The 26,092-nt window shown below is 38.0% G+C and overlaps 1 protein-coding gene across 1 annotated transcript in view; it reads right to left on the reverse strand.

Annotated features, from left to right (window-relative positions):
- The window catches only part of LOC126965731 (1-acyl-sn-glycerol-3-phosphate acyltransferase alpha-like), a 41,713-nt gene that overhangs the window by 12,093 nt on the left and 3,528 nt on the right, over nt 1–26,092 (reverse strand). The window contains exons 2-5 of the mRNA XM_050809487.1: nt 23,544–23,669; nt 21,204–21,292; nt 19,951–20,084; nt 18,911–19,092 (exon numbers count right to left, since the gene is read on the reverse strand). Of these exons, the coding sequence (XP_050665444.1) occupies nt 18,911–19,092; nt 19,951–20,084; nt 21,204–21,292; nt 23,544–23,633 (495 nt within the window). The 5' untranslated portion in view covers nt 23,634–23,669. The remainder of the gene's footprint in view (nt 1–18,910; nt 19,093–19,950; nt 20,085–21,203; nt 21,293–23,543; nt 23,670–26,092) is intronic.

A 26,092-nucleotide genomic window follows, 5' to 3' on the forward strand; every position in this document is an offset into this window, starting at 1 on the left:
GACCAAGGACAAACGAGGCAGTAACACCACGGCACCCCGCTCCACACTCAACGTGGACTTTTGCAATACCAGGGGAATTCACTCCAACTTAAACACCGTCCACCACCACCTTGAGACGGCGAAGCCGGCCTTGTGTTTCCTTACGGACACGCAGATACCTAGCGATACGTCATATTAAACGTACCCCGGGTACAAAATTGAGCACAATTTTTTGCCTCATGCCGGGGTATGTGTGTACGTTAGGGAGGATATCTGCTGTCGCCGTCTCGGCAATTTTGAGGGTAGGGACCTGTCCACTCTCTGGCTCCGCGTAGATTTAGAGAACCGCGTCCGCATCTATGCGTGTGTCTACAGGTCCCATAGTGGTAACGCAGAAACCGATCATCTCATGGGCTGCGTTCAAGCGACAATTGACGACGTGCTTGCACAGATCCCCTCCGCTGAAATTGTAGTCTTGGGTGATTTCAACGGGCACAATGCCGAATGGCTTGGATCACGTACCACAGACTACGCAGGGCGATCTGTGCATAATTTGCATTGGCGTACGGTCTGTCCCAATTGGTTGCGTCGCCAACGCGGCTCCCAGATGTGGATAGCCACATGCCGTCCTTATTAGATCTTCTGCTGACTACACATCCCGATGTCATTGTCGACGCCCCTCTCGGAACGTCCGACCATTGCCTGGTCAGGAGTGTAGTGCCTTTCCGACGCCCACGTCGCAGACCACCAGCGACCCGCCGCGTTTGGCACTACAAGTCAGCAGATTGGGATAGGATGCGTTCCTTTTTTGCATCCTACCCTTGGAGCAGGGTTTGTTTCCCTTCGGATGATCCTAGTGCCTGCGCCGTTGCAGTAGCCGATGTGATACTACAGGGCATGGATATTTTTATACTAAGCTCTGTAGTACCGATCGGTGGCAGATCACAGCCCTGGTTCGATGCGTCAGTTAAAGCAGCATCTGACTGCAAAAAACAGGCGTATCGAACTTGGGTTGCGGCGCTGGGCACAAAGGATCCGAACTGCATAGTTCTTAAGAGGAAATACAACCGTGCTTCCAGATTTTTTAAGCGGCAAATCGCCCGTGCAAAGTCAAAACACGTCGTCAAAATCGGCGAGCAGCTTTCCAGTTACCCGACCGGAACACGTAAGTTCTGGTCGTTGTCGAAAGCTGCTGTTGGTAACTTCAGCCAGCCGTCCATGCCGCCGTTGCACATGAGGAATGACACCCTGGCCCATACGGCAAAAGAGAAAGCCGATCTCCTGTGCACTCTTTTCGCCTCCAACTCGACTCTTGACGACAACGGAAAAACACCGCCGATCATCCCGCGGTGTCAGAGCTCTATGCCTGAAGTACAGTTCAGACAGAAAACTGTTAGGCGAGCTCTGTTTTCGTTGGACGTCAGGAAGTTGAGCGGGCCGGATGGCATTTCTCCAATCGTGCTTAGAACGTGTGCCCCTGAGTTGACGCCGGTGCTAACGCGTTTATTTCGGCACTCTTATTCCAAAGGCGTAGTCCCTGACTCATGGAAGTCAGCCCTTGTCCATCCGATCCAAAAAAAAGGAGACAGTTCGGATCCGGCAAACTACAGGCCTATTGCTATTACCTCCCTGCTCTCCAAAATCATGGAGAGCATAATTAGCCGTCAGCTCTTGGTATACCTAGAGGGTCACCAGTTGATCAACGTCCGACAATACGGCTTTCGCCATGGTCGGTCGGCAGGTGATCTTCTGGTATACCTAACACATAGATGGTCGGCGGCTATTGAAAGCAAGGGGGAAGGTCTGGCAGTTAGCCTGGATATAGCGAAGGCTTTTGATCGTGTATGGCACAAGGCGCTCCTCTCTAAACTTCCATCATTTGGGCTTCCCGAGAGCTTGTGCAAGTGGACCTCCAGCTTCCTCACTGGGCGCAGCATACAGGTCGTTGTCGACGGACATTGCTCGAACCCGAAGCCCGTGAATGCTGGAGTGCCCCAAGGCTGTGTGCTATCTCCTACACTGTTTCTTCTGAATATCAATGATATGTTGGACACCTCCAACATTCATTGCTATGCAGATGACAGCACTGGTGATGCCGTATACACGGGCCATGCACGTCTCTCTCGGGAAATCGTCGACCAGTGCCGGTAGAAACTTGTGTCTTCTATCGAGTCCTCTCTTGAGAAGATCGCGGAATGGGGTAAATTGAACCTTGTCCAATTTGACCCCCAGAAGACTCAAGTTTGCGCGTTTACCACTAAAAAAACCCCATTTGTCGCATCACCGCTCTTCGACAACACTTCCCTAAAAGCCTCGCCTAGTATCGGAATACTGGGTCTTGAAATCTCGAGCGATTGCCAATTCCGTGGCCATCTGGAGGGCAAAGCCAAATTGGCTTCAAAGAAACTGGGCGTCATTAATAGAGCACGGCAATACTTCAAACGCTCTGTACAAAGCGCAGGTCCGGCCACACACGGAGTATTGCTGTCATCTCTGGTCTGGCGCACCCCAGTATCAGCTCAATCCATTTGACCGCGTGCAACGCAGAGCAGCTCGAATTGTCGGGGACCCAGTACTCTGTGAACGGCTGGATCACTTGGCGTTGCGAAGAGACGTCGCTTCATTGTGTGTCTTCTACCGCATTTATCACGGGGAGTGTTCCGAAGAGCTGTTTTACCTAATTCCTGCCGCCGAATTCCACCTTCGCACGACACGCCACAAGTTAGGATATCATCCTCACCATCTGGATGTGTGGCGGTCCTCCACAGTGCGGTTTACAAGGAGCTTTCTTCCACGTACTACAAAGCTGTGGAATGAACTTCCTTGCGCGGTGTTTCCGGGACGATACGTCATGGGTACCTTCAAAAAAAGCGCGTACACCTTCCTTAAAGGCCGGCAACGCTCCTGTGATTCCTCTGGTGTTGCAAGAGAGTGTGGGCGGCGGTGATCACTTAACAACAGGTGACCCGTACGCTTGTTTGTCCTCCTATTCCATAAAAAAAATATCTGATAGTCTGTACAAAAAGAACCGTAGCGGCGTGTGAACTAACATTATTTTTTTATATGGCAACCCAATTTAGATGTCAAGTGTGTTTCTTTTGCTTCAACTCGATAAATTCTCGTTTATCTTGTCTTATTAAGTGAAACTTTGATTAATTCTTCTACAATTCTAAGACAAATAATATCTAATGTGATACAGTTTTGTAACCCCAAAAAAGTATTTAAAAGCCCCATCCCAACTATGGAAAGTATATCCGTAATGACTGTATATTAAATAGGCAATAAGCATTTGAATATGTGCTAACCCATTTGTGTACTACGACTAACAGATATTGATACTTCGCAGTTGCTTAACTAATTCTAAATATTTTGTGTTTCTGGTGCAACTACAAACACCATCTAAAATTAAAAGCGAAAGTATAGAATGTGTATTGAATATAGGGGTATATAGAGGTACTTGTGACAAATGTGCCATACGGAACAAAATACCGCCGTGTCTGAGGAAGCTACTTGGAGTCATAACTACCTACTAAGCTAGAGGTCCCGGGTTCGAATCCCGGCAGGTGCAAGCATTTATATTATGATGAATATGGATGTTTCCGAGTCATGGATGTTTATATGTATTTATGTATGTTTAAATAAGTATATTGTATTAAATATATCGTTGTCTTGCAACCCATAACACAGGCTATTTATGCCTAATTTGGGCCAAGATAATTTGTGTAAAAAGTGTGTTAATATTATATATTATTATTTTATAACAGAAGACAAACATTTGTGGTGTAATATGATTGAAAAATCTGAAAATTATAATACTTAGATTACGAATGATACTAAAAGATAATAGATTTTAGACGTACACAGCGGCATGATATTAGGATGTGGAATAAAATATTGAGATTACTAGTACTACCATTCAATTGATAATTCACAAAACATTATTTCAAATGAAACGGATGTGTCCGAAAGTAAAGATTAATTAAAGCAATTTTAGTGTATATTATGATCAAATAAATACATTTATAAAATTTATTCATGTTTTATTTTATTCCTAAAATATGGTACTTGTGTATACCCTACAGTATAAAGTAACCTATATCTAATATCTTTAAACGAGCAATTCTTGTATATATATATATATATATATAACTTGTATATATATATATATATATATATATATATAAAGTAGTTTTATCCGTGTTTTAATGAGAGCTAGGTACAAAAACTTTTTAGGTTAGGTTAGGTTAGAATACAAAGGTAAATTTCGCCAATATACACAAGACTTATAATAGCTCAGATGGGAAATTGGGTGATCCGGAAAGCAGACGACCCCGGTTCGAATCCAGATGTCCTATAGTATTTTTTTTTTTCAAGTTTTGTACATTCTTAAAAATCCGAGCAAGGATCGGTCGTCCAGATATTGATGTGTTAAGTTAGACTTCAACTTTAGATGCCTTCACACGCTTTATATATACCAGGCATGTCCATAATTTTTCGCTCATTGTTATCATTAACAGCCTACTCTTCGTGGCAATGACAAATAATACCTGCTATGATAGTCAATTTAATCAGCAAACCTATATATATATAACACATTAACTACCTACCAAGGTTCAAACACGTTTAGTGCTACATGCAATGACAGCATCGTACAGTAATTGCCAACGAAAATAATATGCACACGCGTGACCTCAATACCGCTACTCTTTTTGCACAGATTTGAGAGCTATTCTATCATTAAATTGGTCACATAACGTAATGAAATGCGTACTATGCAATGAATTTTTTTATTAAAAAAGCAGATATTATTTTGAGCGCATCATATAACTTAAAAGCATTGTTCAAAGCATGCAATCTTTTTTACATCAGTTCAATGCTATGACGCCGATGGCAGAGTGTATGATCAGTGTACTGCGCGGAACAGATTTTGGTTGTTTTATCGAATTTATGTAATATATATTATTTTTATCATTGATAGATATGATTATTAACTTTTATTAATTATTACAATTATAATATATATAGTGATTATGATTAGTAATACCTTATTATATAATATATATATAATTATATTATAGGTATTACTAATCAGTAAGTCGAATGATCCATCATTCGGGCTAAAGAATTATAAAACTATGTTGGTACGTCTCTAAAATTGATAATTATTATTTTTACACTCAGTTACTTATTATACTTATCATCCAGATAGTAGCTACCAAATTGTACTATATTAACCATTTCGATGGCCGAGTATTTTATTTGATTAACGAAAGTGTTAAACATTTAAATAGACTCGTATTTTTCAAAATGACTTCCTTAGAAGACAGGCGAACTCTAATCGATCTTATCTTTGTATTAAAACTTTTAAATGACAAGATTGACTGTCCTCAGCTTCTGAATAAAATTAATTTTCGTGTCCCTAGTAGATATCCCCGGAAGCAAATTGCTCCGCTAGTTCCACCGGTTCGAAGATGTATGTTTGGAGCGAACTCTCCTATTCCTAGGCTGTGCAAGATGGTAAACATATATAGCGATTACATCGATATTAATTTCACGACTTCTGTCTATACAGTTCGTAAATTATTTGTATGTAAGTTTAGTGAATAAAATGTAGTCATAATAATTATGTTTCTTAGTTTTATAATATATATATAATAATCTTAAATAATAATAATTTCAAACCAAATCATTTAACCATTATTATTACTTGTTAGCGTATATTTTTTTCCCCTTAAACTAATATTTACTTTGTGAAAATTATTAAAGCATGTGGTAGATACCTGTAATTGTTTGTTACATTACGCACATTATATTTAGTCTATATTATAAATATGTAACGCATCAATGTAAACAAATGTTGGTATTTCTAAATAAATAAATAAATAAATAAAATAAAACATATTTTAGGAAAACGAGACCTGGAAAGGTCTCCTTTAAAAAGTGTTTTATTTAAATTACTATTATTAAAAATTTGAAAGGCTTGCAACGCGTTTAATCTTCTTTGTATCTCATGCTGTTTTTGTCTGAATGAGGACTGAAAGATACCATGTACCTAACATGTGTAAGAGTAATAGGTAGTAATAAGTCAACGACGAAAATCCATAGATATCAGAATATATCGTTAAAATTCTACCTAGGTATCACAAATTAAATAAAAAATCCACTCTATCTAAATCCATTTAATCAATATTAATCATTTAATTATTCCGACTTAGCTCTTTCGAAAACAAATTATAATAGACGATTTAAACAAAAGGTTTGTTATTGTATATGTAACACTTACTCACCGGCGAGCTGCAAAGGTCAATTAAATTAACACGCAAAGATCGTGAGCTAGTTTAATTAGAACAATAATAACCAAAACCTCTTCATTTACTTAAGAGTACATCTAGCTAATAATGAACAATACATGATTTAGTAAAACAAAAATTCTGAGCGGCACTACAATTGCGCTCGTCGCTGTGAGACTTAAGATGTTAAGTGTGATTACCCCAGTTATTTCCAAGCTTCTCCGGTGAAATGCCCTGCAAAGATCCCGGAGAACCTCTCAAAAAGGGGAACTCTCTGATTTCGAGGAGTTTTTAGTGGGTATTACCAAACTTGGCCAACTTCTATCTGCGTAGAAGATAGTCTAAGTGGTTGATTCCCACTCTCCCTGTGCTATATATGCGCAGGGGTAGTACGTAAATGTATTTCCTCCTCGTTAAACGTTCGTTCGTACCAGGTAGGTACAAATAGACGCTTCTATAGTACGAACTCATATAGCGGGCATTCCATGAAACTAAGCTGCCCACTGGTGTAAGCCTCCCAACTGATATATTATCAATGACTGATTTTGTAAAGTACCCGCCTACATAATATATTATTGTATATAGTATAGAATCCTTCTTAGTGTGATTAGCGTTAACATTATTTCATTTAATAGGTAATAATTATACTGCTATTATTTATATATATATTTAATTATTCTGAAAAAAAATAAAAAAAAACACTTGAATTTATGGTAATCTATTTATGTAGAACGACTAAAAGTTATTGATACTTTGCATTTCTAGATGCTTATCTAATTCTAAATGTTTTGTGTTTCTACTGTAACTACAGACACTGTATCTAAAATTAAAAAAGAAGTTACCGTATATAGAGGTGTACGTTCTATGGGGAAATCACAAAGGCATTTTGTAAAAACCCAAAATTTTGAGCGGCATCTAGCGGCAGTAGCCTAGTTATTTCCAAGATACGGCGCCCTTCAATTCAAAACACAAGGATGCATGTACACTAATGCTTAACGGCAGAAAAGGGTGACACCCATATAGCTGGCATTCCGTGGCAATAAGCTCCCCACTAGTAGAAGCCTCCCATATAATATATAATAGATCTAGTATCCCCGACTGATTTTGTAAAGTATCCGCCTACATATGTAGTATAGAAGTTACTACTACAACTCTTGCCTGCACAAAACAGAATACAAATGTTCAATTGATACTATTAATCAAATTATGATAGACTAGCAACCAAACCCGCCTTCGCACCGATGTAATTTAGAAAAAGAAACAGCTGATATCACTCAAACCCGTTTCGGGTTTGAGTGATTTGTTAATAATTACAGTTGACTTTTCGTTACACAATACGTTGAAAATATTTTGTTTGAAAGTAACGGTCTAAAAATGCACATAACGGTCTAAGCCCGCAGCGCTGAAAGTCTGCATTGTTTTGAGCAGAGTTATCTTCTAAAGCACCTATAATTTAGAGTGGTATACTGTAAAATACAACTATAATCTACATTCAATAATCAAGAATGTTTTCGTATCTATACAAATAAAGATTAACACCTAGTAAGAATGTAGCATCGCAATTTTTAATTACTTAAACTCTTAATGAAAGACATTTTTACAATGAGTTAACCGTAACAGACCATAGACTTAGAAAATATTAGCATATAGATGACGTGGCAGCCGTAAAATTCGTGACAAATTTTGATTTATCAATGTGTGGGTTAGGTCGTGGTTTTATATTCAAAATGCCAAGCGTGGTTGACTGTTTACAACTTCTTAATTAAAATTGGTTAAAATAACAATAGATTCGTTGTCTTTTTGTATCATCTCTGTTAGAGATGATCTTTTCTCTCGCACGGCTTTTTGTCTGTTCGTTAGTATATGGTGAAAACCACAACAAAATCCTATTCATTATAAGTATATTATAACATTTATCTAATATTCATAAGGCTGTGTCCACATATAACCAACGACGGCGAACGACAGCAAGGGAACGAAAGAGAAAGAGTATAATTTAGCGAGGTGAGTGAAAGAAATGAGACGTTTATCTGGCTTTCGTACGACATCAAACTTTGTGTGAGGTCAAGGTCTTATAATGGACAGACAGGTACCTACATAGGTTTGTTGTTGACAACGTATTGAAAAAGGAACGCTTACAAGTACAGAAGTACTAGATAAATATTATCCATTTCTTGGAATGTTGTTTCGAGTACTTTATTTTTGAAGTTATACCAAATATATATTCCTTTAGCGCGTTAAGGAAAAAATATCAGAGTGAATGATTACTTGTACTATGATGTATACTTATCCGTCACGCAAATTCGTCACGCTGATATTCGCTGGAAAACTAGACCATTAGTATCACACTTCAGCCACATGAGTAACTTTAGTTGCTTCAGCTAACAAGCCTCTTATCACTCTTTAATGAAATTAAGGGATGAGACGTGCAGGAAGTTCAGCTGATGAGCAAAAATTCTGAGCGGCACTACAATTGCGCTCGTCACCATAAGACAATTATGATGTTAAGTCTCTTTTGTCCAGTAATTATACTAGCTACGGCGCCTTTCAGACCGAAACAGTAATGTTTACACATTACTGCTTGACGGCAGAAATAGGTGCCGTTATGGTACCCATAATCTAGCCGGCATCCTGTGCAAAGGAGCCTCCCACTAGTGAAATACCAAATAGATCAAAGATTGATAATATTCAAAGCACGTGGAACACACAGCCATCTAACCCTGATATTTCAATGCTATCTACATCGATGTGATTACTGATATCGAGCAATTTGTAAAGCCCGATTGCATTGTAAATCGTGTTTAATAGCTTCACTTTCCTGTCCAATAGAGTACAGTAACATTGTACTTAGCAACATCATTCACAATATGATTTAAATCACTTAAGGCGAAGAGTAAGCAGAAAACACGCAAACATGATGTTTTTAGACAAGTATTGTGGTGAAAGTATAGCATTTCGAGCTATGAACACTATTTAATCCTGTTATACATATCCTTAAGTCTTATTTGTAGGTTGCTAATGCTTGCTGTTGGTTATAGTTAACGCTGCCGAGCTTTTTTGAACTACCACTTTTCTTTGTGGTTAAACAAGTTTTTTGGCATGGCGTGACGCATTGTTTGGTACTTCTCCTAGAAAAGTTATTCTTATAGCTTGTACTTTTTTGTGTAGGTTCATTTATTCAGATTAGTAGTGAATAACGAGGATTGTAAGCATATAAACTGTTTTCCACGCAAGAATTTTGAAAATATTGGCTTTGTTACATAGATGGCGGGCCGGCAGCCGTGAACTCATATCGCTCAAGGTCGCTGGCATTTAGTGCCGCCTTAGTAAACGTCATAAACTACCAGCCCTTCGAATATGTATGGCTCAGACCCAGGAGCGTGCATTTGTTTTCTGCAAGGTAAACACTGTAGATCTACGGCCGTTTTCAATAACGTATCTCTAGTTACGGATACATTGCTGTCAACGTTTACGGCCGTTCCCAATATTCAGTCTATCTCTTACTTGAGATAAAAATCGTAATAATCATTGACTTTTCTGTCCCAATAAACTTATCGACGGTAACTCACCTAATCCGTACACGCTGTCTGTCAATGGGAGGACGTATATCTTACCAGCGATAGAAGTTTGTATGTAAATTGCAATTCACGCGTCCCAATATAACGCGAAAAGAATGACTTATATTGGGACAGCTTCAGATTATTGACAGCTAATTACTGACAGTAGAAGGTAGTAATTTATCTCTATCTGTAGATAGTATATTGGGAACGGCCGTTGATGACAAGATCTTATCTATCCATAGCTATGTCCTATATAGTTATAGTCCAATGTTTTAAGTCGATAAGTTATTGAAATGTAAGTAAGCGTAAAAGGATAGATTTGTCTACCTCTAGTAAGTTCAACTAAGGATAGATAGGTTATTGAAAACGGCCATTAACTAGTTGTAGACGCGCTTAACTCCGACAGTACTAGGTTTTGAGGTCTAATTATTGTAGCTGCATATCGAATATGCAATCTCAAGACTGCCAACCGTAGGTATTTAGTATCTAGTGTAAGGAAAAATTTTATTAGTGGGTGTTGCATAAAAGTTTGGTTTTAGAGCAACGGAACTAAATTAAACTAAATCAACTTTTACACTAGTGCTATATTTATCTCGGTACTTCCCGAGGTAGGCACTGCCTATTGCCTGTATAGTATGCACGCCCCTGCAATCAGACCTTTTTTATGGAAAAGGAGGACAAACGAGTGTACCTGGTATTAAGGCGACACTCAATGCCGACGACCTTGAGCGATATGATTTCACGGCTCCTATGTAACAAAGCCAATATTTTCAAAATTCTCGGGTCGAAAATGTAACATTTTAACAGGCGCAAACTGCTTAATTGCTTACAATCCTCATAATTGATTACTAATCTGAATAAATGTCCTCCTACATCCTACATTAAAAAGTAAAATCTATAAGAACAACTTTTATGATAGTAGTATACTAAATAAATGCATGATGCCGAGAAAAAACTTGTTTAACTGCAAAGAAAACTGGTAGTTCATAATAGCTCTGGTGTGCTAACTTTAACCAACAATAAGCATTAGCAACCTACAAGTAAGACTTAAGGGTATGTGTAACAGGATAAAGTAGTGTTTATAGCTCCAAATCCTATATTTTCACCACTAAACTTGTCTAAAAACACCTTGTTTGAATGTTTTCTGTTTACCCTTCGCCTTAAGTGATCACCGCCACCCACATTCTCTTGCAACACCAGAGGAATCACACGAGTGCTGCCGGCCTTTAAGAAAGGTGTACGCGCTTTTTTTGAAGGTACCCATGTCGTATCGTCCCGGAAACACCGCAAAGGAAGTTCATTCCACAGCTCTGTAGTACGTGGAAGAAAGCTCCTTGAAAACCGATGACCTTGAAGACCTGCAAAGAACGGGTGCAAAATGGCAGCTGGCTTCTTTTTTTTTATAAAATTTCGTTACAGTAATAATTATTGAAGTTATAACTTAATTATTAAAAGTTATCAGAGTGAAATTTTACGATTCGCGAGCACACCGTTACGCAAGTTCGACACCCTGACGTTAGCTAGTCAACTAGACCATTTGTATCATACTTCAGCTGGCAGCCTCTTGCAACTCATATGTCTACTAAACCATAACCAATAGACGAGAATTATATAAATTTCAATTTATATACAAGTTTTAAAATAAAAACAATAATTGCTCTATAATCGTATAAAATTATTTAATGATATTTAATTACACTTTATTAAATTAAATTAAATTATGCGGTACAATAGGTATTATTTTTATTGGTTGTATTTAATACCTTCATTATTACAGTATTGTTTTTTCTACAAACGTAAATTAGCACCGGGAATAATTTTTTTTTAATGATTTTTGTTTTACTACGCCAAATAAGATTACACGCACGCATGAAGTTATACTTACTGCGTTCGTATATATAAGTAACACACACTTTTCTTAATTTTTTTAAATGGCTCCATTTCCAATCTCGTCAAGAAAGTCATTTATGTTATAGTAACCTTTATCACATAAACGTCATTTACCACTTCTTTTGAATGTTGTACATTTTCTGGGATCATTTTGAAAAACAATATTTTATAATATTATATCACCCAACAAAACAACTCATTAACGAGTTTATGTCTGTTCCTAGTGTCAATATTATAATTATCTCAGTTTCTAGAAAATTATCTTAAGTGTCTATAATAGGTACATACATTACATAATCAATATATTATTGAGATGCAATCTTAGATTAAGGATTGGTCTCCGCTAGATACCGCAGGCGTAGTCGCAAAGTGTGACAACTAATACCACGCCCAAGTGGGCGTTCTTGAGCCAGTCTCGAACAATGTATGACGTTGACGTGCCACATGTTAAACTTTGCTAATAATTGAAACTAAAATGCCGGGTTGCGTAGTAAAACTTTGTAAAAATAATAATTTTTGGACCGACGGAAATAACAGAAATGAAATGGTACGTACGACTAGCAAGCAACCTTGGCAATAAGCTAAAGGAAATTAAAAAAAAACAGTTATAGCGATAGGTCTACTGATTAATTTAAAATTTTCAATATTCTCAGTGAATTGCACTAATATATATATATGTTTATTGCAGTAATAATGAGTTTGATTTTGCTAAGTGGTAATTGAGTTTGAGGATGGGTGGTAATTGAGCTTTTTAACAAACTCTTCATATTATTTTAAAAATATTTTTGCTCGGCTGGCTTGTTAAACTATAATTCATCTATAACTATCTAATTTTTGATGAAAAGCAATAATTGGACGTAAAATTTAAAGAATAGCGCCTTATGCCATCTTGTCTGTCTTTCGTAGCATAAAAAGTAAATCTTGTGTGAGTGATAGACTAAGATTATTATCATATAATTACAATTTTATTGTAAATTGTAACTGAACCAGTGGGAGGCTCCTTTGCACAGGATGCCGGCTAGTTTATGGGTACCACAACGGCGTCTATATCTGCTGAATCGGGCATAATGCCGAATGGCTTGGATCACGTACCACAGACTACGCAGGGCGATCTGTGTACAATTTTGCATTGGCGTATGGTCTGTCCCAATTGGTTGAGTCGCCTACGCGGCTCCCGGATGTGGATAGCTACATGCCGTCCTTATTAGATCTTCTGCTGACTACACATCCCGATAGTTATCAGGTCTCTGTCGACGCCCCTCTCGGAACGTCTCACCATTGCCTGGTCAGGAGTGTAGTGCCCATCCGACGCCAACGTCGCAGACAACCAGCGACCCGCCACGTTTGGCACTACAAGTCAGCAGATTGGGATAGGATGCGTTCCTTTTTTGCATCCTACCCTTGGAGCAGGATTTGTTTCCCTTCGGATGATCCTAGTGCCTGCGCCGTTGCAGTAGCCGATGTGATACTACAGGGCATGGATATTTTTATATTAAGCTCTGTAGTACCGATCGGTGGCAGATCACAGCCCTGGTTCGATGCGTCAGTTAAAGCAGCATCTGACTGCAAAAAACAGGCGTATCGAACTTGGGTTGCGGCGCTGGGCACAAAGGATCCGAACTGCATAGTTCTTAAGAGGAAATACAACCGTGCTTCCAGATTTTTTAAGCGACAAATCGCCCGTCAAAATTGAAAAAAATTGCAAAGTCAAAACACGTCGTCAAAATCGGCGAGCAGCTTTCCAGTTACCCGACCGGAACACGTAAGTTCTGGTCGTTGTCGAAAGCTGCTCTTGGTAACTTCAGCCAGCCGTCCATGCCGCCGTTGCACATGAGGAATGACACCCTGGCCCATACGGCAAAAGAGAAAGCCGATCTCCTGTGCGTTCTTTTCGCCTCCAACTCGACTCTTGACGACAACGGAAAAACACCGCCGACCACCCCGCGGTGTCAGAGCTCTATGCCTGAAGTACAGTTCAGACAGAAAACTGTTTGGCGAGCTCTGTTTTCGTTGGACGTCAGGAAGTCGAGCGGGCCGGATGGCATTTCTCCAATCGTGCTTAGAACGTGTGCCCCTGAGTTGACGCCGGTGCTAACGCGTTTATTCCGGCACTCTTATTCCAAAGGCGTAGTCCCTGACTCATAGAAGTCAGCCCTTGTCCATCCGATCCAAAAAAAAAGGAGACAGTTCGGATCCGGCAAACTACAGGCCTATTGCTATTACCTCCCTGCTCTCCAAAATCATGGAGAGCATAATTAGCCGCCAGCTTTTAGTATACCTAGAGGGTCACCAGTTTATCAACGACCGACAATACGGCTTTCACCATGGTCGGTCGGCAGGTGATCTTCTGGTATACCTATCACATAGATGGGCGGCGGCTATTGAAAGCAAGGGGGAAGGCCTGGCAGTTAGCCTGGATATAGCGAAGGCCTTTGATCGTGTATGGCACAAGGCGCTCCTCTCAAAACTTCCATCATTTGGGCTTCCCGAGAGCTTATGCAAGTGGACCTCCAGCTTCCTCACTGGGCGTAGCATACAAGTCGTTGTCGACGGTTTTTGCTCGAAGCCCGTGAACGCTGGAGTGCCCCAAGTCTGTGTGCTATCTCCCACGGTGTTTCTTCTGCATATCAATGATATGTTGGACACCTCCAACATACATTGCTATGCAGACGACAGCACTGGTGACGCCGTATACACGGGCCATGCAAGTCTCTCTCGGGAAAACGTCGACCAGTGCCGGGAGAAACTTGTGTCTTCTATCGAGTCCTCTCTTGAGAAGGTCGCGGAATGGGGTGAATTGAACCTTGTCCTATTCAACCCCCAGAAGACACAAGTTTGCGCGTTTACCACTAAAAAATCCCCATTTGCCATATCACCGCTCTTCGACAACACTTCCCTAAAAGCCTCGCCTAGTATTGGATTACTGGGTCTCGAAATCTCGAGCGATTGCCAATTTCGTGGTCACCTGGAGGGCAAAGCCAAATTAGCTTCGAAGAAGCTGGGCGTCATCAATAGAGCACGGCAATACTTCAAGCCGGCCCACATTCTAGCGCTCTATAAAGCGCAGGTCCGGCCACACATGGAGTATTGCTATCATCTCTGGTCTGGCGCACCCCAGTATCAGCTCGATCCATTTGACCGCGTGCAACGCAGAGCAGCTCTAATTGTCGGGGACTCAGTGCTCTGTGAACGGCTGGATCAATTGGCGTTGCGTTGAGACGTCGCTTCATTGTGTGTCTTCTACCGCATTTATCACGGGGAGTGTTCCGAAGAGCTGTTAAACCTGATTCCTGCCGCCGAATTCCACCTTCGCACGACACGCCACAAATTAGGATATCATCCCCACCATCTGGATGAGTGGCGGTCCTCCACAGTGCGGTTTTCAAGGAGCTTTCTTCCACGTACTTCAAAGCTGTGGAATGAGCTTCCTTGTGCGGTGTTTTCGGGACGATACGACATGGGTACCTTCAAAAAAAGCGCGTACACCTTCCTTAAAGGCCGGCAACGCTCTTGTGATTCCTCTGGTGTTGCAAGAGAATGTGGGCGGCGGTGATCACTTAACACCAGGTGACCCGTACGCTCGTTAGTCCTCCTATTCCATAAAAAAAAATATATCGCTAGTAAGCTATACGTCGTCCCATTGACAGACAGACGGAGAAGGTATGTCACCGTCGATTATTTGAATGGGACAGAAAAGTCAACGATAGTTACGATTTTTATCTCAAGTAAGAGATAGACTGAGTATTTGGAACGGCCGTAAATTGCTCGACAATTACTCCGATAGATAAGTATGTTAAACATAACACGCAAAGAGGAAAACATAATCATGCGGTCATATTACGGACAGCTGGCAAACTGTTCAAAACTAGACCTACCTACTCATACTGCTCACTGTGAATAATTAATAGAGACTAAATGGAAACGTTACGTAAATAATCATTAGGTTATATAACTGGTAGGTATAAATTCATTTACGGTGTTCACGAAGGTGCGGCAAATTAAGAATTTTTTAAAATGATGATGTTATAGCATTACCTTGGTTACTTTTTCTTTGATACGATAGCATTAGGCATACTTATACATATTATCAATATCCGGACGACCGTGCCTTGCTGGGATTTAAAAGAATGTACAAAACTTGAACAAAAAAAACTAATAGAACATCTAGATTCGAACCGGGGTCTTCTGCTTTCCGGATCACCCAAAGTACAATCTGAGCTATTATAGTCTTTTATATAGTGGCGAAATTTACCTTTGTAATGTTATTATTGCTGTTTCTCATTAATACACGGATAAAACTACATTTTTTAAAATTGAAATATATATATACGAGAATTGCTCGTTTAAAGATATAAGATAATTGATTCTTTCTACAAAATCGATGGACTTAGTGGTGTTTTAGTGTATTTGGTAGTATCTACTTTTAAACACCCAAAGGTGTTGTTACTATGTTTAGTTCAGGCGTGCTCAAACGGTCGATCGCGAGTGCTTTTTGAGTCGATCTCGAGAAAAAAATCCGGTATAATAAACTAAAATCGGTAATTACGTACCATCTTATGAAAAGTATGCTAAGGACATGCTGTAGCACGCTTCAACATCCAAAGTCACTCTTTAGTTAAGCTTAGAACTTTAATGCGTTTGTTTTGTAAGAACCAATAAACTCGCAATTTTGAATAATAATTATGAGTTTTTTCATTGACATTTAAGAGCAGACCTACACTTACCTTTACTAAAAAATGCATATTTTGCGCAAAACTAATATCTATATCATCGTGACACTCTACCTAGACGCCAATCCATCATCACACATTCTTGAAGCCGACACATCTCAGAGCCGATCGATCGTAGTCTACAAATTTTGAGGTAGATCGCCAGCAGTTCAAGCTTGAGCACCCCTGGTTTAGTTGTACAAATGAAAAATACTTGAGCACCGAACTGTGCAAAGTTGGTAATTTAGTTTGAGCTTGGTATGTACTTATTGAGTTTGAAGATGATAGATTGTAATCTAGTTGAGGATTTTTAGTGATAATCGAAATTTAGGACGGTAGGATGTAATCTAGTAAGACAGTGTGTGTGATAATTGAGTTTGACCATTTCAGGAGGTGATTGAGTGGTATATAGCTACAATGTCAACTACATTGTAGCTAGATTATTCTAGATTTCAGTGATGAGAATCACATCAAATAGTTCTCTGAAATATTATTATCGTCGTAGTTTTACTAACACCATAAATATATAGGCACTATCGACAAAATTGAATCGTGACCCACCTAAAGGTTATTTTCCTACAGTCATAATAAACAATTAGGTCATAATTCGCTTGAATATACAATTCCTAAGTAACTGTTATCATTTTGTTGTACCAATTGTCATACAATCTTTTTCGTGCAAATATCAACCTAACTGCTTTTATGATTTTAAAAGAATTATCAGCAAAGTCATCATCAATAACTTTTGTCGATGGTGCATATTAGAATGCGTTCGTTGAAATTCTTAATTAAAAGCTAAATGCAAACATCGATATTAAACTGATTGATATATCAAGTAATTACCTACTTTTGCAATGCAACAAATTTGAAGTATGTTCCTTGTGTAATTAATAGAGTACAGATGCGTCGTCGAGGTAGAAAAAATAAACATACGACTAATGCGATAGGGCAGACGCATATATTACGAAACCTGACGCTGTCTAATCTCAGCAAACAAAACTTTGTTTACGTGTCTAACGGCATCATTAGCGACAGCAGCTCACAGTTATGTGCAAAGTTCTGAGAGGTGATATAGATGCGCCGAGTTTGCATGATGAGCTGTATTGAATCTTCGTACCGGACAATTACTGTTCGAGGCGCAGGCATATATTGTTCGCGAGTCCAACACATCGTACTGTGGCTCGCACCAACTCACCTATACCGAGGTCTCTCTCTGCTCTCAACGCTCTTCTCGAAGCCAACCCTGCTTTTGATGTATTTGGGGATGGATGGCAGACGATTTTAACAGAGTGCTTGCGTTTTTGCGAGAGGAATGGATGAACGGTATTTGGATAATTATTAATTGTTAGTTAATTACAGTAAACTTTGTACTTATTAACTATTTTTAGTGTAATGTGTTTAGCTTTTAATTTGTAATTAATTACTTACTTTAATATTATAATTGGTTCACGCCGTTTTGTTAAAGTATAAATAAATAAATTAAACATGCATTGTGAAGAAATCAAAAGAGCATGTTTGCGTAGTTATACAATGATCAATATTAGATAGGCTTCGTTGAGTACAATAGCAAAAACACAATAATAACGTTGGACACGATGGGGCCATTACAATATTATAGCTATTAGTAATTTGTGGTAAACATTTTCAATTGACAATAAAAGTCCGTTGTACCTACTTACATGTTATGCCAGGTCCACATATATGTGACTTACAACATAACAATGGTGAAAGAAAGAACAACCGAACTCAACCGAAAGGCAGTGAAAGAGAAAGGATACAATTTGCTGACTTAATAGGGACAATAATATAACATATTTCTCAACTCTTGGTAAACATCATAAAGCTACATCAGTTCGTAAAGTTGACATGGGGAGAAGATCTGCTAAAAAATTTCCCGCCCATCCTTTAACAACTAACCCCCTTATTCATAATAGTCTGCTAACTTAAAGCATTGCTAATTCACACTCTGTCTTCTTCTATTTACCTAAGTCAGAATGAGAAAAAAGACTCCTTAGCTGCTGTTTTAAGTTAGCGGACCATTATGAATAAGGGGGTTAGACTATTAAATATAAGATTATACTATTTTAGGAGTGGTAGTGCCATGTTGGGTCCTCACGGACACAACCGAATTGGGCCGGCACCCCCGGAGAAATACCTCTACCCCACTCGAAACCGGCGTGAAATAGCGGCTATGCCGCTATGTTTCGTCCGGTGAGTGGGGTATCCGGAGGCCTACACCCCCCCTCCTAAATACAAATGGCAGCACGGACTCTCCCACCTTAAAGGCCGGCAACGCATTTCTTGACACACCTGTTGTTGCGGATGTCCATGGGCGGTTGCCTCACCTGTCCCCATCCCGTGAGCCTCTTGCCCGTTTGCCCCCCTCTCATATAAAAAAAACCAGACAAGGACCATGCATAATTATCCTCTATATAATCTACTATACTAGGTTTAAGCTATGTAAAGTATTTCAAATGAAAACCTTATGATCTCGCACTGCTTCCGCCTGCTTGTTGAGGATGGACCTGGCAGAGTGCGCCGCTCCTCGGTCGATGAAGACCGTGCCCCACATCCAGGCTGCCGTCCCGAACGGCACCAGGTACTGCAGCGATCGCTTTGAGATCACCGTACAACGGGCCATCAGGGGCCACAGCACTGCCAGAACTGAAATCAAGGTATTATTTACGGGAAATCAGGGATTTACATGCAGCTTAAGAATCAATATATCCTATATTGAAGTAAAACTTCTTTAGGCGCGACTTGGGGGTAACTCAGAATAGGAGAATAGGCACTGTGGATCTAACTAGTCGTAGTTGAGCTTTGGAATACGCAAAGATTGTTTACCGCAGGTATTTAGAATCTAGAGAAAGGATTTTTTTATGAGTTGGTATTGAATAGAAGTTTGCGAATAAAATAACGGAACCAAATTAAACTAAATTAACTTTAACACTAGTGCTATATTTAGGTATTTAGCTTTATAACGAGTAAGGCACTGCCTAATTGCCTATATGATATGCACGCCTCTGGTTAGTACCTCCGGAAAAAGTCTGTTTTCATTATCGAAAAAAAGTAGTTTTTAGTTATTATTACTTGTTTTAGTTCTTGTTACCTTGATGTAAATAATTGCAGAGAGTTGCGGAAGTGTAAAGGCGAACGCGCATATTTGTATGAAAGTTGATAAGTTGCAAGTATTTTTGGCTGCGACAACCAAGTACATTATAACATTGAAATATGTATAAATAAGTGCTGTTTTATGGTAAATACATATTACATATTAGATATTTTTTGACCCCAAGCGACAATAGGCGTTATGGACTTCCAATAAGTATCTTAATATTCCTGTTCCTTTAAGTCCTGATTTATGTTTCCAGTGAACTCCTAAACTAATTATTTTAATGGGGTTTACTTCATGAAGTGCAGTTCAATTCCGATGGCCTTAGACTACATTATTCCTTAATATTAGGTAAATCATTTTTTTCTATTGATTATTTTAGCTAGTAATAATATAAAATATATCTGTACCGTACAAGTCCAAACCGCTTTGATGATTAAGTAATATAACAGCCCCTCGAGTGTCATCAACATTTTCAATGCCGCGAACTGTCCACCGCAAGCCAAGGAGTCGAGCTGATACCCTCAACAGTGCCGCTGGTATTCTGTATCAGATAAGGAGAATTATAGTACCTACCTATGGCGTAACGTACCTTGGCGGGGCCCTGTATTTAATGTGCTTGGGGGCCCCTTATGATTCCTCACAAAAGCAAAAAAATGTTTGCATAAAATTTAAAGAAATGTTTATTCGTCATAATTATCGTGCTCTCCCTTTCCCCAAAATTTTAACAAACAATTCAAATTAAATTGACACTCTCCTTGCCTTTTTTATTTGAGCAGCAAAATCTTTTTAAATTTTTTTTACGGACCCAGCTACCTAATTGGTAATAACAATAATATTAAATTATTTGGCAAATTTATTTTCAATACACTTGCTCGTAAAGTGAGCTTTATTACATTGTACTTAAGGCCATAAGCTGAACTATAACATACACGTGCATAATAATATTACACACTAGTGGATAATAGAAGTATCCCTACAAAGAAAAACTGCAAATTATATTAGAGTAAACAGAGCATTTTAAATTTAATCGGGTAATACAGTTTATCTGTAACAAGAAAGAGGTTTTATTGCGCTGAAAATCCATTTACATATTTGTAAAAAATAAATGTGTCTCTAATTCACCATAAGAAAACACATAATTATGTGAATATATTGCTAAATTCATAGTAATAAGAAATATGTAGAGATTGGATTTCTGTACAAAGAAAAAAATGCTCAAGACCTAGTACGAAATAGAACAAGTCCAGATATTTTTCAAATTTTTGTTTCTCTGTCTATTTGTGGCTGAATCTCTAAAACTTGTGGACCGATTACATTTTTACATTCCCGGTCAACATCATAGATGCTTTTCAACCCGGTTAATTAAAGAGTTTCCGTTAATAAACAATAAAAGTATTCAGTCGAATTCATGCCAAAAATATAATTTATATGTATTTTTAACTATATGACTTTTAAGAAAACAATTTTTATATCGTCACATTACATATTATATTAGTTATGCTTATTATGTTGTAAGTAGGTATAGTTTATACTTATTGTCGAGATCTGACCATAATAATTCATAATCATCAACAATTATCAGTACCACAGATAAGTGCGAAATCAAAACACGTTTTATCTTTAGTGTTATGCTAAAAAGATATTAAATTAGATCACTCACAGCGCATTTCTTGGATCAAAAGGTCTGAATAACATCAACGGGAGGGGAGCAGTTGCGAATATCAGTGATAGCACCACGAACAATGTAAACTGTAACAAAATGGATTATGCAATACTATTTTATCGAACAATTAAATAAATACAGCTTTATTACAATGACGAGCTAACTAATACGTTTGCAGCTGATTGTAAGTAAGGGCCAGTCATATTCTTTCAACACTAAGATGTCGTTGTAAGGTCCGGTATCCACCAACGCGGACAGGAGACGAGATAAGCCACGAAGCGGAGATGTGAGAGCTCGAAATCAATAAAGTGATGTCTGAACAGAAGACGTCATCACGCCCGTTTACACGCTTCTCCGCTCAGCCGTGTCGCTTGAACGGTCAACGCGGCACAAAATTCTATAGACAAATGAGACATCTCCTCTCCTCTCCGCTTGATCCATTTCCACTGAAGCTGAGCGGAAAACAGATGTGGAAATAACGAAATCTGATTGGATATCAAAATACATCTCTTCTCTTTTCCGCTTTAGTGGATACCGGGCCTAACTGGCTACAATCATACGATGAACGCATTCTGCGTTCTCGACGTGCGATGAGTTCAAGCATACAGATTTCTTCAGAAGTACTTTCAGCTCGTAAGCCATCCTTTAATAACGATCGTACGATAGTTTTAAACGTTGTTTTCTGCGTAAGTTTCCTAATTGGTACGCGTTTTTAGTAACGTATTCCATTGCAATCGTTTCTTTTGACATGGATAAATAATACAAATTGAATTTGTAACCAACATTGAACATGAATGATGCGTCACTCGAACCCGCGACCTCTCGGGTTCCGTCCGAGCGCTCTTTCCAACTAAGAGCCAACCGGTACACAAATAATCCTAAAAGTTTTCTTCATTATTTCGTACATACACTATAAATAAATGGTTGAAAAGTCCAGCGCTGATTTTCTGGATCTATAAAGTGATGTCTGTTACCTTTTTTCAATGTTATTGACAATTTTCAAAGCAATTCTGATAGCAAATATTGTCTGTTAAGTAAAAAGCACACCCTGTTCAGTCATCGTACAGTCACTCTCACCGCACGACCAGAACGCATCGTGTCGTTGTACGATCGTGGTCAATTAGGACGACGCCTGATTGTTGCCAAAATTTTTTAGGTCTGTGTCCACACTTTTTTTGAAAATACCCATGAATCCTTCGGAAAACCCAAGCAAGGGAGCTTATTCCACAATTTGGTTGACAGAAAGTTTCTTGAAAACCACACTGTGCAAGACTGCGACATAACAATTTGGTAAAAATGATATTTAAGTCTATTTCTTTGAAACTGACGTTAGGAATCAAGTGAAACAGGTCTTTGGAACACTCCCCATAATATGTATTGTGTTCATCTCCAAATGACGAAATAACAGTGTTGGTGACTCACTCTTTCAATGTTCTACAGAATATGTGTACTATGACATTGTTTTAGCATCACAGAACAGGAAAATGATAGTCATAGCCTTGGCTAGTATCAAGAGAATGATATCACAGGCTTAATGCTCTTATTTGTACTGGTTTTAATTTATTATGGAAGTGGAGTGATAAGTCTAATAGACACCTGGTGAATTATTTTTTTATGCCAAAACGGGACGAGACGAGCAGGACGTTCAACTGATGGAAATTGATACGCCCTGCCCATTACAATGCAGTGCCGCTCAGGATTCTTGAAAAACCCAAAAACTCTGAGCGGCACAACAATTGCGCTCGTCACCCTGAGACATAAGATGTTAAGACTCATTTGCCCAGTAATTACACTTTAGCTACGGCGCCCTTCAGACCGAAACACAGTAATGCTTACACATTAATGCTTCGCGGCAGAAATAAGCGCCGTTGTGGTACCCATATAGCCGGCATCTTTGCAAAGGAGCCCCCCACTGTTAAGTAACTACTTGCAAAACGTATGGACTTATGCCGTCTTTTTAATAAACGTGGTGTTAAGTTACTCCATGTTTAAAATTACTTCTCCCTGTCATGTAATTATGTAGTGACAAAGGTTAGATAAAGACAAAATGTTTTAAATTTGGATTAACATCATTTCGCGTTTATTACTAACACAGATTGGATCGTTCCTGGCTTTTAATAAATGAGTATTTATGCACTTTTCGACGATAGCGATGTCATTTAGATTCGGAAACTTTTACAGATAATTTACTGTTCCATAATTCATACCTTTCGGCAAACAATCTCGATTAAAGAAGTAGACTTTTACAAGGATTTAGTATTTAATTGTTAGTATTTCGTCGAAAAGTGTACATCGTAAGTTACAATTTTATGCCAAATGCCAATACAATAATATTACCTTGATATAATATCTTGCTATAGAACTAATCGAAAATAATATGAACAGCAGAGCCATAACACAACCGAGTACAACGTCGAAGGGTGCCATTTTGTCTTTGCTCAACTTCACATTACATTTGAAAACCTGAAATATTATAAATATATTACATTTTTATGAAAATAAGGGACGGGACAAGCAAGGCGTTCAGCTACTGGTAATCGATACGCCCTACCCATTCACAAATCCAAATATTTTTATTCAAAATAGGATTTATAATCACTTATTGAACGTCAAAATCTACCATCTACCACCCATTCAAAAGAGACTGCCTCAGACCTGAGAAGAATGGGCGCAAGAAACTCAGCATTACAATGCAGTGCCGCTCAGGATTATTTAAAAACCCAAAAACTCTGAGCGGCACTACAACTGCGCTCGTCACCTTGAGACATAAGATGTTAAGGCTCATTTGCCCAGTAATTTCACTAGATGCGGCGCCCTTCAAACCGAAACACAGTAATGCTTACACATTACTGCTTCACGGAAGAAATAGGCGCCGTTGTGGTACCTAGATAATCAAGCCGGCATCCTGTGCAAATGCTCATATTTTAATATATTATAATTTAGGGAATAGGAGGTTGGTCATTTAGCATTTATCTTTAATCAGTTTTTTAAATTTAATTTTAATAAATACCTCTGCTATTGACATTTTGGTTTCTCAAGCTTACTAAAATGTCTATGCTTGTGGCCGTGTCGTAAAGCTGACTATTACCCTCCCTAAGATATGTCGAGGGAAGTGATGGCTGGTTCAAGTTTGAAACTAGTAAACGGTCATCTTGGAGTGATCGGTCGAAGCAGTAAGCATGAACGCTTTTTTCATTGATTACAAACATTTTAGCTTTTCTTTAGAATTTATTATTTCACAATTTCACACCCTTTTGTTACTCCACAATTTTTGGTGCACATTTTGTAGATCACAAAATTTTTAACATTCTATTCTCACAATTATTTCACTTTTATCAAACTAATGCGTTATAAAGTTTTTAATTATTAGATATTTTATGTATCTTTCTCGAGTAGTTAAGTCAAAATGTTCATTAATGTGTATATTAATGGTGCACTTTTTACTGATGTTTTTCTTAATGTTTCCTAGATTATTCACTTTTGTCTTAATCGTTTTATGTTTTTTTTATCATTTTATTATTTTGTTTTATATTATCCAGTTGGTAAATTTACATGTACATTGTGTATTTTTATGTATTTTATGAATGCTGAAGCTTTGAACTAGAATTACTTTCATTCTAGCTCGGCAAGGTAAGTAGGTGAAAGTAAAATGATGGTTTAAAATATGATTGAAGTAACTATAGTATCTAAAGAATTTTTTTCCATAATAATTCTATGGTACAATCCTACTTATTTTTGTATCGATATGTAGCGTATCTCAAAACTTACGACACGCGGGTTTTTGGAGTAAAAACCCAATCGCTAACTCCTAAGCCTATTGCAATAAAAACTAATTGATTACTAAATTAGAAGTGTATTCATAAGTTGTAAAGAAGTCTTAGTTTTTTTGTCCTAAAACTTAGGGAACGAACTACTCATGGAATATAGATTGTACATATTATGATATAAGAATATGTACACATAGGATAAGACAGGAATAATAAGCAATATAAACCTTACATAATCCCAGTATTTACACAACTTATAGTAAAAAAATGATCTCCACTTTACTATGCTTCACGCATTAGATAGGTACTTTATTGGTATTTTTTAAGAGCAAACCTAAAAGTATTTTGTTAGAAAAGCAACAAAGTTGGGTTATCTATGTATTTACTACAAAATATCGCTAGACCGGTCAATGACATTCCAGATTATCTTCAAATTATCTTAGCACGTTGACAGAATATATTTTTTTGATATTCAACCTTCACGGAAAAGTTTTATACTTCAACTTTCTCTTTTTACACGCTTTTTTTACATTAGTTTCATTGTATGTTTGTTTGTAACCGACTTCTTTGGACGCGATTTCGACCCACTTTGAACGGTCAGATTTCCTTCAAATTTTGTACTCAGATTAATCGATTTGAATAATGAAATAATCTTTGAATAATGAAATAATCTTATTATTCCATTATACAATTTGCAAAATAAGATTTGTCAATTTATTTAACTTTCATCTATAGTCGATAGCGCATGAATTGATATTAGTTTTAATTTCCAATTTTTAACCAATTTATCTAATATTAGCAATTTTTGTGAATACCAAAAAAAATGTTTAATTCAACAAAAGAAGCAAGAATGTAAATTTACAATTTTAGAGAAAAGAATGTCGCCATTGTAATGATTAATGAATGGTGTTTGAGCTAACAATTAATTTTGCTCTTATAAAAATAATACTTTAAAAAAAAACTTATAAATACGCTTTTATAGAAAAGCAAACAAAAAAATTGAAGATAAATATTAATAAATTTCCGAAATGATAATCCTACTCATCTGTGAATAAAATATTTATAACTATTGACACCATGAACCCCAAGCTTTTTTTACATTAAAATACAAATTTTTCT

This window comes from Leptidea sinapis, chromosome 8 (genome assembly GCF_905404315.1).
Source record: "Leptidea sinapis chromosome 8, ilLepSina1.1, whole genome shotgun sequence".
Taxonomy (NCBI): Eukaryota; Metazoa; Arthropoda; class Insecta; order Lepidoptera; family Pieridae; genus Leptidea; species Leptidea sinapis.